We start from the raw sequence: 17,959 nt of genomic DNA, 5'->3' as shown, positions 1-17,959 counted from the left end.
GGTACCTCGGGTTAAGTACTTAATTCATTCCGGAGGTCCGTACTTCACCTGAAACTGTTCTTAACCTGAAGCACTTTAGCTAATGGGGCCTCCTGCAGCTGCCGCGCCGCAGGAGAACAATTTCAGTTCTCATCCTGAAGCAAAGTTCTTAACCCGTGGTACTATTTCTGGGTTAGCGGAGTCTGTAACCTGAAGCGTATGTAACCCGGGGTACCACTGTATATGCTATATGGTAATTTATGGACCCAATAGGTATCTAAAGTCATTTGCACATGTTGCCGTGCAACCAGTCCATGCAGAATGTAGGCACCTGCTCCCTAAAATATCACTGGTTTGCTCATTTCTATATACCGTACAGTGGTGCCCCGCAAGACGAATGCCTTGCAAGACGAAAAACCCGCTAGACGAAAGGGTTTTCCGTTTTTGAGTTGCTTCGCAAGATGATTTTCCCTATGGGCTTGCTTCGCAAGACGAAAACGTCTTGCGAGTCTTGCAATTTCCCCCCGCTTCCCCCCCCTTTTTCTAAGCTGCTAAGCCGCTAATAGCCTTTTAGCCGCTAAGCCTTTAATAGCCGCTAAACCGCTAATAGCGCTAATCCGCTAAGGCGCTAATAGGGTTGCTTCGCAAGATGAAAAAACCGGCTTGCGAGGCACCACTGTATATATAGGGTGCCTACATTCTGCATGGACCGGTTGCAGAGGGTGCATGTTTTTTTAATTTCATTTTAAAGACCATTATAGCAAAATAAAATAGGAAATATCATCACAAACTAAAATGACTACACGTTTCTTGGTGTTTTGGATTTCTGGGGGCAGGGGCATCCTGGCATATGAAATGTAATGGTAACATTTATTTCCCTTTATTGAAGACATCTTCACAGTAATATTATACTGGGGGGGGGGGCTATTGGGATGTTGTTTTTATTTTTATTAGGCATTTTGTGGTTTTATATCTTGATTTTATTCTGTGAACCGCCCTGAGACCCCCAGGGTATAGGGCAGTATATAAATTCAATAAATAAAATTAATAAAAAATAAATAAAATAGTAATAAAATAAAAATGCTTTGTAACCCCGCAAACCAACCCCGAACCCCGCTTCCGAACAGATTATAATTTTAATTCGAAATAAGCCTCGGGGTTTCGAACTCGCGACTCCCGGAGCAGCTCAGGACAAAGTTTCCAAGCCCGCTTGACAGGGCGAAGCTCGGAAGCGATTCTTCGTCGCCCACAAATACTTGATAGGTTCGCCTAGTCACCTCCCCCGTCCAATCGGCTTCCGCGATGCCGTGCTGCGCCCGCCCCTCCCTGACGCGACGCTGTTGCCACGGCAACAGGCGGGTAGATTAGGCCCGAGCCGCGCCGATGCCGAAGCTGCCACTGTCGCCGGTGCCCGAGCAGGAGACCGACGTCGGGGATCGCCTTCCCAGTCGCGGTTCTCCTGCCGCCGCTCGTCTGGCCTCCGGCGGCTCAGCGGTGAGGAAAAAAGAACCGAGGAAGAAGGCCGCGGTCTTCAGGAGGAGCGGGAGGCCTGTGGGCGGGGGACTAGCGTGTGACGTGAACCGCGGGGGTTTCTGGGAATTGTAGTTGTAGAGGGAAAGGCTGGGGTCTGGGAAGCTCATGCAGCGCCTTTCTCTCAGCGGGGCCGCTAAAAATAAGCAGCTAGGAAAAACCCATAGGCAGAATGACACCACTTGTAGTATTCCTATAGATGCGATTGGACTACAACTCCCATCATGCACAGCTGCCAGCATGGGCAGCGATCAAGGATGAACCAGTGCAGTATAGTGGTTAGAGCAGGCATCCTCTAACTCGGCCCTCCAGCTGTTTTGGGACTACAACTCCCACCATCCCTAGCTGACAGGACCAGTGGTCAGGGATGATGGGAACTGTAGTCCCAAAATCGCTAGAGGGCCGAGTTTGGGCATGCCTGGGTCAGAGTGTTTGACTAGGACCCAGAAGGCCAAGGCTCATACCCCCACAGTGAAGCTCACTGGGTGACCTTGGACCAGTCACTCACTGCCAGTTTAGCCTACCTCACAGGGTTGTTGTGAAGATTAATTGAGCTGCTTGGAGAAAAAGGTGGGTTATGAATACCGTGGTTAGAGTTTTGGACTAGGTGAGATTTTAAAAGATTCAATCAATAAATCCAGCCACATCTGGGTAGCAAAGCAGGTGCCTTTTTCAATGTCGCTGCACTACAACTGCCATCATCACTGGCCATTGGCTGGGGCTGGTAGGAGTTGAAGTCCAGCAGCATCTAGAAGGCAAGAGGTTCCCCCAATCTTGCTTTAGAGCACTCTTCCCCAACCTGATGCAACTCATACTCTCCAATGTTTCTCCGATGAAAAAGGGGACATCCCTAATCCATAATGATAATTTTAATGTTTATACTCCACACATCTTACTGGGTTGCCCCAGCCACTCTGGGCAGCTTCCAACATATATAAAAACAGAATAAAACATTAAACATTTTTGCCTAAACAACTAAACGGTTGAGCCAAGAGATTTAATAAGAGGATACAATGTTACGTATTGGGATTATATGTAAAACTAATTAAAAAAATTAATTTTAAAAAAACCCATTAAACTTTTTAAAAAAACTTCTGTGTACAGGATTGCCTTCAGATGGCTCAGGGGGTCCGATAACTCCATACCCTCCAACATTACTCGAATGAAAATATGGACATTCTACCATATCCTCCCAACATTTCTCCAATGAAAATAGGAAATTTTTCCCAAGAAAAGTGGAACGTTCCACGTTCAAATCAGAAACTGGGATGGCTTCTCTAAATCAGGGATGTCCCTGAAAATAGCACTTGGATGTTTGGGGCCAACATGGCCATATGATGTTGGGGCTGATGGGAATTGTAGTCCAAAACACGTCCTCAGTACGTCTGAACAGAAACAATGTCCTCCTGTGATTGTTCGAGTTCATCACTCAGCACTCTGGCTGTTTGCTATCATTGTTTTCAAATCGACTCTCTCCTTAGTTCCCAGGGTTTGAGTAGATGAATTTTGACACGACTACTTGCTTGGAGTAAAATCCTATGCGTATGTCTTTCCTCAGACTTTTTCAAGGCCCGCTGACGAGCCGCAGACTATACATGAGGAAAGTGGTCCCTGTTCCCCAGAGAATGCTGGGAACGATTCTGAAGAGGAGATGGAGGAGGAGGAGGAGGAAAGGGATGAAGACTGGGACACAGACCTTGAAATAGAAGGTATGACTTAGAGGAAGGGGTGATGGCTGATCTGCGGCCTTCCAGATGTGCTTGGACTGCAGCTGCCTTTGGCTGGGCTTCATTGGGTACTCACTATTTCTAGAATTATGAGACAGGGAGAAATAACTATTTCTCGCCTTGTGACATGCAGTACATCTTTTGTGATTCCGAAGGTCACAATGCCCTTGGGTGGACTGTCCATTAACTGCAGATGCTTTAATGGCTTGCCTTCCTTCTAAATAGCTTTCTTATCCCTCCCTATGTTGACTCTTTTTTCTCCCTCCCGACATTAGATTCTAAGACCTCCCATGATCCAACAGGAAAAGCCAAATATCTCAACACCTGCCGAATGCACGGCGTTGTTCCTGTCTCGTATTTTTTATGCCACATGAAAGATTCTGAACTGACCCTGAAGCACTACGGCCTTGGACCCAAGGTATCAATTCCCATCTGCCCCAGTAGGCCGGGCCGTTTTGGACTACAAGTCCCATCAGCCCAAGTGAGCGCTAGCCTTGATTGTCAAAGGCAGTAAAGCTTTTGAATACCACAGGAGGGGAGAGTGCTCTTGTGCTCAGGTCCTGGGTGGCATCTGGGTGGCAACTGTGAGGACAGAAAGCTGGACTAGGTGGGCCATTGGCTCCTCCTATGTGCTTATGACCACAGCCATGTGTAAGAGCGTCGGACCCAATGGGAGTTTGCCCTGATCCAGCATAGACAATCCACGTATTTCTTCACTTTTCTCTTCTGTATCTCAGGGAGCCAAAGCTCTAGCTCCTTCCTTGGCGAACAACACATCCATTGTGAAGTTAAACCTGAGTGACAACTGGCTGGATGGAGATGGAGCAGCAGCGGTGGCCGAGATGTTGAAGGAAAATTGTTACATTTCAGGTGTGTCCCTTAATTTTGAGGGTTCGAGAAGGGTCTTTGTAGCAAGGACATGGCAAAATAGAGGCCTTGTGACAGACAGGCTCCAGCTGCTTTTGCTATGGAGGTTTTTTATGGTATAGCACGGTGTTTGCTGACCTGGCATCCTCCAGATGTTTTTGACTACAATTCCCATTAGCCCCAGCCAGAACAGCCACACACCCATCATATAGGCATGCTGGCTAGCTTGGATGGGATTTGCGGTCCCAAACATCTGGAGGGCACAAATTGGTGAAGACTGGGAGGAGCGGTTATAATGTCAAGACTAGGACCTGGGAATCTAGGATTCCAATCCCCCGTTAGTCAAAGCTCTGTAGGTCTCCCTCAGCCAGTCTCTGTCTCTCAGTCTTCCGTACCTCGCAGGGTTGTTAGGAAATAAAACCAAACACACCCTCATGAGCTGCTTGGAGACGAGGCAGGAAATAAATGTAACAAATAAATACAAATACAGGTGCCTAGCCCTCAGTGAGACCTAATAATGCAGTGGAACAGCCCTAAGAAACCCATCCTTTCAGGGTTTATGTTCTGTATCCTGAGTGTGGTTATTCCTTTTTTTTGTTTGTTTTCCAGAGCCCATGAGATAATATAATTGATATTATTTATGACATAGTGGGATTAGGGGAGGTGATTTTCTCCTTTGAGGAGCTGTCAACACGTCTAGTTTTTCAGAGCTGACCACTTCTTGACCTCCTCCGATCTGAGATTGTTCAAGGGGCCAACTGAAGGCCCTGGAAAGGTGGAAGGGGAATGGGTCTGAAATGAGAGACGGGTTTTATTTTGTGGGAGTCGGGGCTTAAAGTCTGTCTTGTTCTTCCCTCTCAGATGTTGATTTGTCAGAGAACAGGATTGGAGTGAAAGGGGCGAAGGCTTTGTCCTCCATGCTTGGGGAGAATAGGACACTACTAACCCTGAAGCTCTCTGGAAATGAATTAGATGAGCGTGCGGCCAAATACCTAGCAGATGCTTTTGTGATCAACAACAAACTGGAGTCCCTTGATCTGAGTCATAACATGCTTGAAGAGCTGGCAGGTATAGCAGCTTCCCTTGCAAAGAATGGCAGAGAACGGCCTTAGATGTTTTGGACTACAACACCCATCAGCCCCTGCCAACAGTAACGGCTCTGCCTGCTGAGGCTGGTGGAAATCCTAGTCTCTCAAAAGAGCTGGAGGGCACGAGGTTGATGAAAACTTAGTTGTTCTGAACTTCCCCTTTAAGAAAGAAGGTATGGAGTGGGGAAACTTTTTCAACCCAAGGGACACATTCCCTTATAGGCCACGTGCCAGTGGTGGGTGGAGCTTGGGGCAAGAGTGGGCGGGGCTATGGGTGTTACTCCATCTGCACCAAACAGTACATTGGAAGCTGTATCATACCACTTTAAACAGCCATGGCTTCCCCCACAAAATCCTGGGGGATGTAGTTTGTTAAGGGTTCTGAGAGCAGTTAGGAAACCTCTATTCCTTTTTTTTAAAAATAAATATTGATTTGGTTTTTCAGATTAAAATTTTACAATCATAGATCAAACATATGTATTTTTCGCTCTATAAGACGCACCTAGTTTTGGGAGGAGGAAAACAAGAAAAAAAATATTCTGAATCTCAGAAGCCAGAACAGCAAGAGGGATCGCTGCGCAGTGAAAGCAGCAATCCCTCTTGTTGTTCTGGCTTCTGGGATAGCAGCACAGCCTGCATTCGCTCCATAAGACGCACACACATTTCCCCTTACTTTTTAGGAGGGAAAAAGTGAGTCTTATAGAGCAAAACATACGGTAAATCATAACAACAAGATTCCAAGGAATCTCCTGGACTTCCATCTTCCCCTTTGTGGGTCCTGTTATTAATCATTTCCTCTTGCATCTTTTATGATGATCCAAACTCTACAAAGAGAGTTTTCCTTCCTCTCTTATAATGCCAGAACCATACAGGACCCATCCAATGAAGCTGAACAGTGGAAGATTCAGGACAGGTGAAAAAAAGAGTCCATCAACTTCATCTGCCATTCATCACTGGTAGATGAAGCTCCCATCTCTGGGCAGGAAACCTCTATTCATTTTCCAGAGCTACATTCCCCAGAGTTCCCTGGGAAGAGGGATTGACAGTTAAACCACTCTGGGAATTGCAGATCTGGGAGGGGAATAGATCTCCTACCAACCTGGCATTCTCCTGATGTTTTGTACCCCCTCCAAAAAAACCTCCTGTCAGGCCCAGTCAGTACAGCCATAGGATGCTGTGGCTGATGGGAGTTGTAGTCCAAAGCATTTTGAGGGCACCAGACTGGCAAAGTCTGCTTCAGGGGCAATTAATATTTGATCAAAGAGCTGTGTTCTATTTACATTTGAGAACTCACCTGCATATTTTTGCTAGCAAAGGGATTTCCAGATGGAAATATCACTTGATCTAGTTTTTTGTAGTTATTTGCAAATGTGTGCTAACAGCTGTCAATATTATTTGCCAGGGTGCAACAGCCATGATTGTTCCTCCTCTCCCTCATCTTCTGTACCAGCTCCTCTTCTGCTATTTAAATTTCTGCACCGTTCTGGATTTCTTGTACTATAGTAGTCACTGCCTCCTACTTCTCAGTCCCCTTTTGCTATTCTTACAGCTGCCTTTCCCTTGTCCTCACCTCCTTTCCTGCTGATGCTTGGCATTCTGTCCTTCGCCTCCCTAACTGAAGAAAACCTCCTTCTGTGGCTGATCAGGTCTCTCTCCCTTCCCATTTACCTTTTGATGAGGTCACAGGGAGTTGATGGAAAACAGGAGGGGACAGAGAGAGAGATTGAGAGGGAGAGCACAGGAAATAGCAACAGTCTAGGCTGAGTGGAGAGAGAGAGAGAGGCAGAGAGAAAAAGGAAGAAAGGTAGGACTCAAAAGAGGTTTTAAATTTTATGTATTATTAATATTCTTTATTTATTTAGAGCATTTGTACCCCACTTCACAGCCAAAAAGACTTCCCGGATAAGACACCTACCCACAGGCTTGCGATTTAAAAAACCACACGCAACACATAAGGGAAAAAGGAAAACATACGGACAATAATAAAAATGATTTTCATCCATGAACTGTACAAACAACATCAATGCAGTATTAAAAACTTTTAGGGCCTCGAGTTTATTGAGTATATGGAAAATAACTATACAGCTGAAAACACTGGCAGCATTAAGATAAATTCAACAGTGTAATTATTCTTTGATGGATGTAATAATGGAAAACTGATTGGTATAGTTTTTGTAAAATATGCAGGGATACAAGATACGCGAAATGAACCACGGAAAGAGAAGTTGTTGATATTTTAAGTATGTAAAATGTTTATTTGAAATTGTAAAACAGGAAATTTAATAAAAATTATATAGATAACAAAAGAACTTTGAGGGCCTCGAGCTTGCACCAATTTCCTCCAAATACCTCCAAAGGCCCAAGAAAATTGGTATGTTTTAACTTCGCAGCAGAATCCCCAAACAGTAGTTTCCACCTGTCTGAGTGGAGAATGAGGGCACGCCCTGCCACCTGACTGCAGCTGGAAGAGCCAGGGTGGAAGAGCAGTCCTACCTACCCCATCCAAATTAACACAGACACCAATCCACCAGGAAAGTCTCATATGCAAGCCTTATACCTTTGGGGGTTTTTTTTCTGGGGTTGTGCTTTTTTGGGTGGAGTACCAGCTCATTTCAACAGGGCTAGTGCAGGAGATCTTCCCAGCGGACTACAGCTTTTAAAACATAGAATAATAGAATTGTAGAGTTGGAAGGGACCCCAAGGGTCCTCTAGTCCAATCTAGTCCAATCCCATGGAATGCAGGAATCACAGCTAAAGCATCCATGACAGATGGCCATCCAATCTCTTGTTGGTGTTCCTTCTGGTTGGAGAGTCATGTAAGCTGTTTTCTTTTCCCCAAGGTGCAGAAATCTGAAATCCATGAATTCCTGCATTGTAGGGGGTTGGACTAGATATCTCTTTGGGTTCCTTCCAACGCTGCAATTCTACGATTCTTTGAACTCCCCTGAGGTTTTTTTTGCTTCATACATACCTGCTTCCTGCAGAACGCTTTCTCTTTGCTTGTGGTTTCTACTAATCTCATCCCTCCCCTTTTTCTCTCTCCATGGGGAGAGAGATCAGTAGCGTGGGGGGTACTGGGTCATGCTAATCTCCGATTGTGAGATTTCCAGCTCCCTAAGTCAGGGGGCACGTTGGCAAATATTGGAGGGAGCTTCTGGATGTTGCAGTTCTTTTTATCTAATGCTTGTGCTTCTTGGCCCATTTCTTGTGTTCTCCGTTTAACCAGGCGGGGTTCTTGGTGCAGCGATTGCAGAAAACGTCGGCCTGAAGGAGCTTGATCTCAGCTGGAACCATTTTCGGGGCAAAGGAGCAGTTGCTATTGCCAAAGGCTTAGGGGTAAGAGAACTGCCTAATTACAGTTCGGCTACAGTTGTAATGTCATTTTTTAAGCATCTGTTCTGCATTTAGAAGGTCTCAGGTTAAAATCCTCAGCATCCCCTGAAATCCTGGAGCGCTGTTGACAATACTGACCTAGCTGGACCAGTGGTTTGAAGTTTGTAGTTCGAGTAGAAGCCCCTGCTTTGCTTGCAGAAGTTTCCTCCTGTCTGAAACCTTGGAGAGCTGCTGCCAGTCAATGTTGACAATACTGAGCCTGATTCAGTACAGGTCAGCTTTCCATGCTACTTGCCACTGAAAATATATTCTCGCCTGAAAACGCCTTGTGTCATGTTCAAAGGGATGCTTTGGTTCTCCCTGTTCCAAATCCTTCCAGATTACAGCATTCCTATTTCCTTATTAAAAGCTTAGGAAAGTCTGCTTATGCGTCTCTGTTGTGAACACAGCAAAGCAACCCCAACTGGCCCCTGGCGTAAAGAAATCAAGAGTGGGGAAGGCATTAGCACATTGCCACATTCTGTTTCAAAAAGGTTGGAGGAGGCAGAGGTGGAGACTTAAGCAAAACTATTCTTCCTTTCTGGATCAAAATAGACCGATCTGAGTGATCAGGGGTGGCAACTTGCTCAGCGAGTGGCAGGATGCCCTGAGACCCACCTCCCTCCAATGTAATAATTTTTATTTTATTTTATTTGCCGGATTTCTTACCCACCCTTCACCTTAAGGTCTGAGGATGGGTTACATTGATACAAAAGCACAACTTTAAACAATTTGCAGTCAAGCAGAGTGGGCCCTAAAAACTTGCATCTCAGATGCCATATGATGAAAGCTATACAGTGAAAATGCCAGATGCACTTCTGTGGGGAGGGAATTCCACCGCATAGGAGCATGCCCTCTCCTGGGCTGCCAAGCTTAGTACACAAGAGAGTCTGGAAGGAAGAAGGTGGTCTTTTAGATATTTCAGATCTGTTTAATCCTAGGGTGTCTGAGCAGGTAGGACATCAGAAGAAGCCTACTGAACTAGCCCATCCAGTCCTGTTCTCACAATGACCACCCAGAAACCTGTGGGAAACCCTCAAAAATGTTGAACCCAGAGCCCCAGAGGGTTTCCCCACCCAGATCTTTGCTAAGGCTGCCTCCCTCCTTCCCTCCTCAGGCCAACATCTTCCTTCGGGTGCTGGACCTTTCGTACAACGGCTTTGGCAACGGTGGAGCGACTGCCCTGGGTGAGGCCCTGAAAGTCAACAACGTTCTGGAAGAGCTGAACGTTGGGTAAGCGTGCTCAGCACCCAGCTTCTGCTTGGCATCCTGGGGAGATCACAGAGAGAGATAAGAGAAGGGAAAGGGAAATGAGATGGTTGCGATGGTTTCCTCTTCTTCTTCTCCTCAGGAACAACCGTATTTCTCTAGAAGGAGCCCTCTGCCTAGCTTTGGGCCTGAAAGAAAACAAAACCCTCAAGATCTTCAGCGTAAGTGGCTTTTTAGAGAGTGTCTGATCCTCTGGTGTAGTAATGGCGAAACTGTGGGCAGTGGCAGACCTTGGGGTCTCAAATTTCAGCGATGCCCAAATTCTGTGATACCTGCTTCTTGCGATCCATTCTAAATAATAGTTGTGGGGCCCTTGAGGCTCTGTGCCCAGTGTGACTAAACCGATCGCCCTCCCCTAAATCCGCCTCTGCTGTGGGCCTCCAGGTGTGGTTAAATTCCAACTCCCATCAGCCCCAGCAGGCAATGTCAGGGATGATGGAAGTTAAGAGTCCAGCAGCTTTTGGAGAGCCACATGTTATCTGATCTAAGAAGTAGCATTCCATACCACATGCAAAAGATGGAGGAATTCCTCTAGTGAGAAGAGAGATTGCTTCTTCTGCAATCCGGGTGGAAAGTCTGCGACCCTCACCAGGTGTCATTGGACTCCATCTCCCATCAGCCCCAGCAGGCAGCATTGCCAATGGCAGTTGGGAGTCCAGTTGCCCAGCTCTGTTCTTAGTGCTTTGCCCTAAACTAACCTGGCACGTTTCTGTTCTGTGACCTGCAGGTGGCCAGGAACCCCATTCAGAGCGATGGCTGCATTGGGATCCTCAAAGCCCTCCAAGCAAATCCTAATGCTGCCTTGGAAGTCCTGGATTTTTCAGTAGGTATCAGTCAGTCAGTCAGTAGTTGGAAGAGTGGTGTGGTGTGCTTGTGATGTGGTGGCCCAATCTTCACCAGCCTGGTGCTCTCCAGTTTTGTTTTGTTTTCACTAGAGCTTTCAGCAGCTCCACGGTCACACAACCACACTAAGGCCGCTGGGAGTTGTAGTCCAAACCATCTGGTGCAGGCACCATCTTGGCAAAGGCCATAGTAGGCAATGTGGGATTGGAGAAATATTTATGTATGCAGTGAATCTGCTCCAACAATTCCATGCTGGGACTGGTGTGCCCTAACTGAGGACAGCACTTTGAATAGAGGTTTACATTTCATAGAAACCTAGGCTATAACTGCACAACCTGGATTGGCTGGAAGGTGATGGACTTCCACCCAAATGGAATAGGGGGATAAGACCCCCTGCCACACACCTCTTTGAGAACCGTCTCCACCATGCTCTTGATGTGGGAATGGAGAGGGTATATTTTTTGTCCTTTTCAGGAGATTGTTGTCAAGCAGGACTTTGCAGGGCTTTGCGATGGCATCCAGGTAATTTTCCCGAGCCTTCAGATCAAGCACAACTGGACCAGCTGCTCATTCAGAACAGACCCGTCAAAGGTACAGAAAGCCCAACCCCTCTGCTGGGCTGCAGGGTCTTTTTTGGTGGCTCCCAGTGGGTTCTCATCATCCCAATGCCGCCTCTGATCAAACAGGTTTTTCTAGCATTAAAAAAAGCAATGTACAGAACTTCCTGAACCGCAGGAGACAGCAGAGGAGAAAGGGGGGAACGGGTGTCCCAAGAACAAGATGCCCCTAGCACACCTTCAGCTCTCGGAGGGGGGGCGGGGAATGCAATTATCCTCAGTCTCTGTTCCAGCCATTGAGCAAAATCCCCGGGGGGGGGTAATGCAACACTTTCCCCCAAAAGCATTTCATTTGTTCTCCAGATCCTCCCTCCCTCCGCTAACTGGAAAACATATGGTAGTGTCATAGATGCTGGAAGGGGCATTTGAAGCAGTGGTCGCTCTCAAGGACCCCATATGGTTAGCCTAACTTTCTCCACCCCCATTGATTCCTGGGGCATGTCTCCCAGATCTTTAGTCCAGAGACATAGGGGTCATCTTCTCCAACCCCCTGCAATGCTGGTCATGTACTCCAACTTGTTTGCACTGGGTTTCTACAGCTGGCCCCAGGACTCTCACACGGCACATTGGTGGATATTAAGCCTGGGCTTTCAGCTTCTCTGGCTAGAGCCTGCCTTGGATACCTATCCAAGGGATTTCTCTCCAAGGGCCATTAAGCCAAATCTGGTGCTTTGCAACTTCTTGGCTAGGGAAAATCGTGGGAACAAGAGCGATGCCAGAGAGGGTTGCCACTGACTTATGGGATCCTTCTTTTTTGTAGGTTTTCTGAGAAGACACCCCAACTATGGACAGCCCTGGGAGGCTGCTTATTTTTCCTTCCTTGGCTACCTGCAAAGTGAAGAAGGAGCTCATTAGGGGACCCTCTGCTCTTCCATTTGCTGACAAATAATGGTGTGTGTGTGTGTGTGTGAGAGAGAGAGAGAGAGAGAGAGAGAGAGAGAGAGAGAGAGAGAGAGGCTGTGCTGTTTCTCCCCATCTTTTAGCATCTGTTAAAAACACTTTCGTTTAGACAGGCCTACCCAGATGTTTATGGGACGCGGGTGGCGCTGTGGGTAAAAGCCTCAGCGCCTAGGGCTTGCCGATTGAAAGGTCGGCGGTTCGAATCCCCGCGGCGGGGTGCGCTCCCGTTGTTCGGTCCCAGCGCCTGCCAACCTAGCAGTTCGAAAGCACCCCCGGGTGCAAGTAGATAAATAGGGACCGCTTACTAGCGGGAAGGTAAACGGCGTTTCCGTGTGCGGCTCTGGCTCGCCAGAGCAACAATGTCACGCTGGCCACGTGACCCGGAAGTGTCTCCGGACAGCGCTGGCCCCCGGCCTCTTGAGTGAGATGGGCGCACAACCCTAGAGTCTGTCAAGACTGGCCCGTACGGGCAGGGGTACCTTTACCTTTACCTTTACCCAGATGTTTAGAAGGTCGATGCGAGTTTTAATGTGCTTTTGGTCTATTGCTATTTTAATTTTTTGAAAGTTGTAAATCATTGCTGTTAATATTCCTTATTCATAACATTTTATCCTCTTTGTAAATCACTTTGAGGGTTTTGGAGTTCTTGTTTTTTTTAGAATCAAGAGGTGTATACGTTTTATGCATAAAAATAAACTCACAGCCAAGGAACAGGAAAAAAATCTTTATATTAATTGGCTTCTTTGCCACAAGCTGTCGCACAGAGCAGAATCACAGCATGACAGGCGAAGGCAGTAGCGAGGAGGGCAATATCCCCACTGCTACAAATCTAGTGATGGGAGCAAGCAAGCAAAGGTCAGAGCACAGAGCAAAACAGCAGGCGCGCTGCCTGTCTGGGATTCACCGGCAAACCGGTGAGACATATGTGTGACAAAACCCAGCTTCCAGCGTCTCATAAGCAGCTGCACAACCTCCCTCCATCTGTGGGTGAGAGCAAGGAGAGACTTTTGCTCTCTGGGCTTCCATTGCTAGCAATCTGCAAGAAGAAAAAACCCTTCCTTCCTTCTCGGGAGCTCTCTTGGCCTCTCAGTGTTTTTGCCCTGGCCTCTGAGACAACAGAAGCTGATGTATCCAAGAGTCAGCGTGAGCAACAGGTAAGTGATGCCACCCCTGATGGCATGTCAGGCACAGCAGCAGCGGAGGTCCCCAGGCAAACTATACAGTGTGGTGTAGTGGTTAAGAGCGGTAGTCTCGTAATCTGGGGAACCGGGTTCGTGTCTCCGCTCCTCCACATGCAGCTGCTGGGTGACCTTGGGCCAGTCACACTTCTCTGAAGTCTCTCAGCCTCACTCACCTCACAGAGTGTTTGTTGTGGGGGAGGAAGGGAAAGGAGAATGTTAGCCGCTTTGAGACTCCTCAGGGTAGCGATAAAGCGGGATATCAAATCCAAACTCTTCTTCTTCTCTCTACAAGAAAGATTGGCCCTTGGGATCTGCTTCTGGGAAAGCCAAATGCACACAGGAGAACACAGCCTGACAAAGTGGGGCTGGCAGTGGGTCGTGAAGGGCAGTTGTCGTGCTCAGATTCATGCTAAGCAGTTGAGCAAATACTCAGCCGGTTCTTTGGAGAAGGAGGGCAGCTTCACGAGAGCAGGGAGGCCATTTTGAGATTCCTAAGTAGCCTGCGGCCTGTGCTGTGGCAGGAGGTTTGGCCCTGAGTTAGTGTGTGACCCGGTGGGTGGCAGTATAAAAAGTCCTTTTAAGAAGGCTGTGAAAACTTTGCCAGTCTGGTGCCCTCCAGATGTTTGGGACTATAACTCCCATCAGCCTTTGCCAACATGCAGAGGCATACATAGGCTTCCTTGCACCCTTGGCAATTGGTGTCCCCACCCCTCTCTGAAAATAAATACATGACATAATTCAGTAATCACAAATGACTCTTAAACCGGGTGTTTTAACAGCACAATCCTATAAATGTCTACTCAAAAGTTAATCCCACTGAGTTCAATGGGGCTTACTCCCAGGAAAGTGGGTACACAGGACTGCAGCCTAAATCTGGCAAGCCAGAGGCAGGAACTTTGGACAATACTTTGCTTGCCTTCCTGTTACTTCTATCAAGGTGCCAGCAGAAAGGCAGTAACTTGGAGTGCACACTTTACTCGGAAACAAGCCCTGTTGAAGTGTCCTGGACCGCTGAGAGGCATCAGCTGGGGGACCCCCAAGGGAAGAAGGCTCAGGTCCTGGGGAATGGTGATGGGACAACAACGAATGGTCAGAGGGAGAAGACTGGGAAGAGGCAACAGGGCTTGGTGAGAGGAAGAGCCGGTGGCAGAGAGAAGCCCAGAATTGGAGGCAGAAGCTGAAGTCGGTGACGGGGAGAAGGGAGGCCAAGAGCCAGAGATGAGTAAGGCTGGTGAAGAGTCACGGGTGTTTCCTCCTCCTGCTGTGATAAGTTCCCTCCCCACTTTGTCTCCCAGAACCAGAAGAGAGCTGAAATGGGCAGAACAGTGGCAGGCTGCACCCAGGCATAGTCTCTGGTTGCTTGGAAAAAGCCGTGGAGTCGAGGGGACTTAGACAGCTATAGGGAGGCAGGGACTTTCAATCTCTGCAGCTGATACATGGGTCCAGGCCTACTGGGGATGAGCTGCTATGCTTATTAGACCCAACACTTGGCCGACTCTGTGAAAATTGTGTTTTTGCTAGTAACAAGTTAACTCCGACTTTGCCGGTGCAATTTACAGCCGGCTGGTTCTTTGACATTAAGTCAACGGCCCTTGCTTTCTGGGTTAAACCCACAGCGTCACATGCCCCAGAAATTGGTCAAGGCGGGAAAGAAACCAGGGAAAAGCAACTCGCCTGTGCTAAATGAAGAGCCTCGCCTGACATTTCTTAGCCACCGCATCAGCTGAAAGTCCATTCTGGGGGCACGCAGTGGGAATGGAGGGTGGGGCACAGTGTAGAGAGGACAGAGGGCCAGGCAGGGGTGTTCTCATGGGAAGTCCCACTGCACAAACTAACCACCAGCCATTCTGACTGGGAAGGAGGCTCTGCAGGGCTACTGTGATGGTGTCCAGATTCCTCTGCCAAGGCGCTGAGAGAGATGCCATTTTTGTGCCCTCTCTCTGCCTGTGCGGTTGGCAGGGGCCAACCTGGCCAATCCCTAGGTATGCCCCAACCAGCATGGCTGTGTTGTCTGGGGGCGATGGTGGTGGTCGTCCAAACCAAGCTGGAAGGCACCATGTTGGGGGGTTGAGCAAGTGTTTTCCTCACTCAAAATTGAACGAAACAATGCCATTTTCCAAAAAGACTTAGCATTGCAGCCCCTTCCACGTCTACTCAAAAGCAAAACCCCTCAGAGTTCAGTGAAACGTTCTCCCAGTTATCTGCTGTGAGTTATCTGAAGCAACCCCTAAGTTCTGTGCTATGGAATGAATTAAAGACAAACCCGTAAGTGGCCATAGAGGAGTCTCCCTGCTGGATTTGTGCACGAGTCCCTGGCTGTGGCCTTGCCATGAGCCTCACCATTAGCTGGCGGGGCTCTCTAAAATAGGTACAATTGGATGGTTTAGCCACTGCTACTGCGGAAACCCCGGAAGAGTCTCTGACATGGAAACAGGGCAGTTGGTCTCCCAAGGACAGGTATCTACTTTATGAACCAGTGGATTCAAGTCACAAGAAAGGAGATTTCAACTAAACTTGAAGAACTTTCTGATGGTAAGAGCTGTTTAACGGTGGTGGATTCTCCTTCCTTGGAGGTTTATAAGCAGAAGTTGGATGACCATTTGTCATGTATCATTAGTTGAGATTCCTGCTTTGCAGGGGGTTGGATTCGATGACCCTCAGGGTCCCTTCCAACTCTACCATTCTATGATTTCACCTTTTTGTATATAGCCCCTTTCCACTGGAATATTTCCAGAATGAGGAATAGCCACACACTTAACTTTTCTAGTGTGAATTTCTTTTTTAAGTGCATGTCCAAGTTCAATTCTGGGAGCTACTAGTATTGTGGGGCATACCTGAGCTGTCACCAATTAAGGTATCGTTTGCCTGGCTGGCACCTGTTCAATCCATGCCATCTTTGAGCTGCTGAGAGGGGAGAGTTGGTTATCGAACACTAAAAGGCAGAAGGGGCTGAGAAATGGTAAGTTGATTTGGTGGAGAAGGTGATAAATCCCCTCCCTTCTTCACCAACCTGGACTTTAACACCTACCCCCAAGCTCTGTTAACTTCCAGACTGGATTACTGCAATGCAGTCTACCTGGGGCTACCCTTGAAGACGATTTGGAAACTTCACTTAGTCTAAAACGCAGCAGTCAGATTGCTGGCTGGGGTAATCCATTTAGATCTTCCTCATTTTAAAACAGCTGCGCTGGTTGCCAGCTCGCTTCTGGACCCAATTCAAGGTGCTGATGTTGGTGTTTAAAGCCCGAAATAACTCAGGCCCCAAATACTGACAGACCACAGTCTTCCCTAGAGACCATCGGGTTCTGAGATCAGCAGGGCAGTCCCTCCTGGTAGTTCCTCTGCCCTCAGGGGCTTGGGGTGGGGGCGGTCTGGGAGAGGGCCTTCTCTGTGGTGGCCCCTAAACTGGAGAAGTCCCTCCCCACAGAAGTGCATCTGGCACCTTCATTGTGCAGCTTTTCGAGGATCCTGAAGATGCACCTCTTTACTCTGGCTTTTGACATGAGGTGTATATTTTTAGGACCCAACTTATGGTTGCAAGTTGTTTGAAATTGCTTTTAATGTTGTGTTTTAATGCTGCAAAACCACCCTGGGACCTTAGGGTGAAGGGCAGGTTGTCAATCAATCAATCATCATCACCATCAGGCTATGCCGTCTGGGGATGATGGCAGTTGTGGTCCATGCTTTCTGGCATACACAATCGAGCAGGCATCATTGAGAGACAGACGCACTCACAGTGCAAAAATGCCTACTGCCTCGTTCCACGCAGAGATGCCATTTACTCTAGCGTATTTTGTGGCAGGCAAGAGACAGCTTTCCGTCAAAGCAGAGCCAACACAGTCTTGTCTAACGGTCTGGGAATGAGAACTGACCCCTGAAGCTGGCACAGCGGCGCCCCTCCCATCTTGCCCCTTTGTACGAACCCATCAAACAGGAGCCACCCCAAAATAATCTAAACAGGACACCTGGAATGAAGGTTGCAGGCAGCCAGGGCAGGAGCCTGGAGGAAAGAAAAGGGGGGAAACACGTAGATAATGGAAAAGTACAAGGACAGCCTGCCCCCCGTCCACTGTGGGTTGAGATGGGCTGTCTGCAGATCAGCTCTCGGTTCCAAGCTGGAGGGCAGGATAGACTGGGCAGTTTTCAATGGCAATATGGGTCCAGCTTTCCAGAGCAGAAATACAGACCAAGCAGGAAAGCAGAAGCAGTGGGTCTCTGCTCAATAACACTCCCAGAGTCTTCCTGGCTGAATCAGATGAGGGCTCCTCTTCTTTCTGCCAAAACACTGGAGAGTAGTGGGTGGGCTGGGGGTGGTGGTCAAAGGGAAGGGTCTCCTCCAAGTTAGGCCTCTCCGCATCACCTCTTGGCTTCTTCCTCGCCTGCCATTTCCTCCAATCCCTGAGAGGGCTGAGTGCTGGGCTGCACAGCCTGGACTGTCTCTTCCAGGCTGCCGCTTGGGAAAACCACATAGCGGGCACAGACCGAGTGTGCCGTAGGCTCCCGTAGGTTCTCTTTGCTGTGCCAGATGCCGTAACCAAAATAAACCAGCAAACCTGGAGACGAACGCACAAAGAAACAGATCAGCA

The 17,959-nt window shown here is 48.1% G+C and overlaps 2 protein-coding genes across 7 annotated transcripts in view; one reads left to right on the top strand and one right to left on the bottom strand.

Moving 5' to 3' along the window:
• Positions 1–1,318: 1,318 nt before the first annotated feature.
• The window catches only part of LRRC74B (leucine rich repeat containing 74B), an 18,122-nt gene continuing 1,481 nt past the window's right edge, over positions 1,319–17,959 (top strand). Inside the window, exons 1-11 of one of the 6 annotated variants that reach the window (XM_028709796.2) lie at positions 1,319–1,473; positions 3,068–3,218; positions 3,512–3,654; positions 3,974–4,106; positions 4,965–5,171; positions 8,418–8,527; positions 9,681–9,796; positions 9,915–9,993; positions 10,560–10,655; positions 11,150–11,266; positions 12,053–12,316. In XM_028709796.2, coding sequence (XP_028565629.2) covers positions 1,363–1,473; positions 3,068–3,218; positions 3,512–3,654; positions 3,974–4,106; positions 4,965–5,171; positions 8,418–8,527; positions 9,681–9,796; positions 9,915–9,993; positions 10,560–10,655; positions 11,150–11,266; positions 12,053–12,061 — 1,272 coding nt within the window. In that variant the 5' untranslated portion in view covers positions 1,319–1,362 and the 3' untranslated portion in view covers positions 12,062–12,316. Of the gene's footprint in view, positions 1,474–1,598; positions 2,080–3,067; positions 3,219–3,511; positions 3,655–3,973; positions 4,107–4,964; positions 5,172–8,417; positions 8,528–9,680; positions 9,797–9,914; positions 9,994–10,559; positions 10,656–11,149; positions 11,267–12,052; positions 12,317–17,959 lie in introns of those variants that run through there. The other 5 variants (XM_077920737.1, XM_028709800.2, XM_028709798.2 and 2 more) reach the window with 5 other exon arrangements.
• Positions 12,902–17,959, bottom strand: part of SLC7A4 (solute carrier family 7 member 4) — a 17,950-nt gene continuing 12,892 nt past the window's right edge. Inside the window, exon 5 of the mRNA XM_077920736.1 lies at positions 12,902–17,926. Within this exon, the coding sequence (XP_077776862.1) occupies positions 17,730–17,926 (197 nt within the window). The 3' untranslated portion in view covers positions 12,902–17,729. The remainder of the gene's footprint in view (positions 17,927–17,959) is intronic.

The sequence above is a fragment of the Podarcis muralis genome, chromosome 16 (genome assembly GCF_964188315.1).
Source record: "Podarcis muralis chromosome 16, rPodMur119.hap1.1, whole genome shotgun sequence".
Taxonomy (NCBI): Eukaryota; Metazoa; Chordata; class Lepidosauria; order Squamata; family Lacertidae; genus Podarcis; species Podarcis muralis.
The sequence above is the reverse complement of the archived record's forward strand: the minus strand, read 5'-3'. Positions and strand labels throughout refer to the sequence as shown.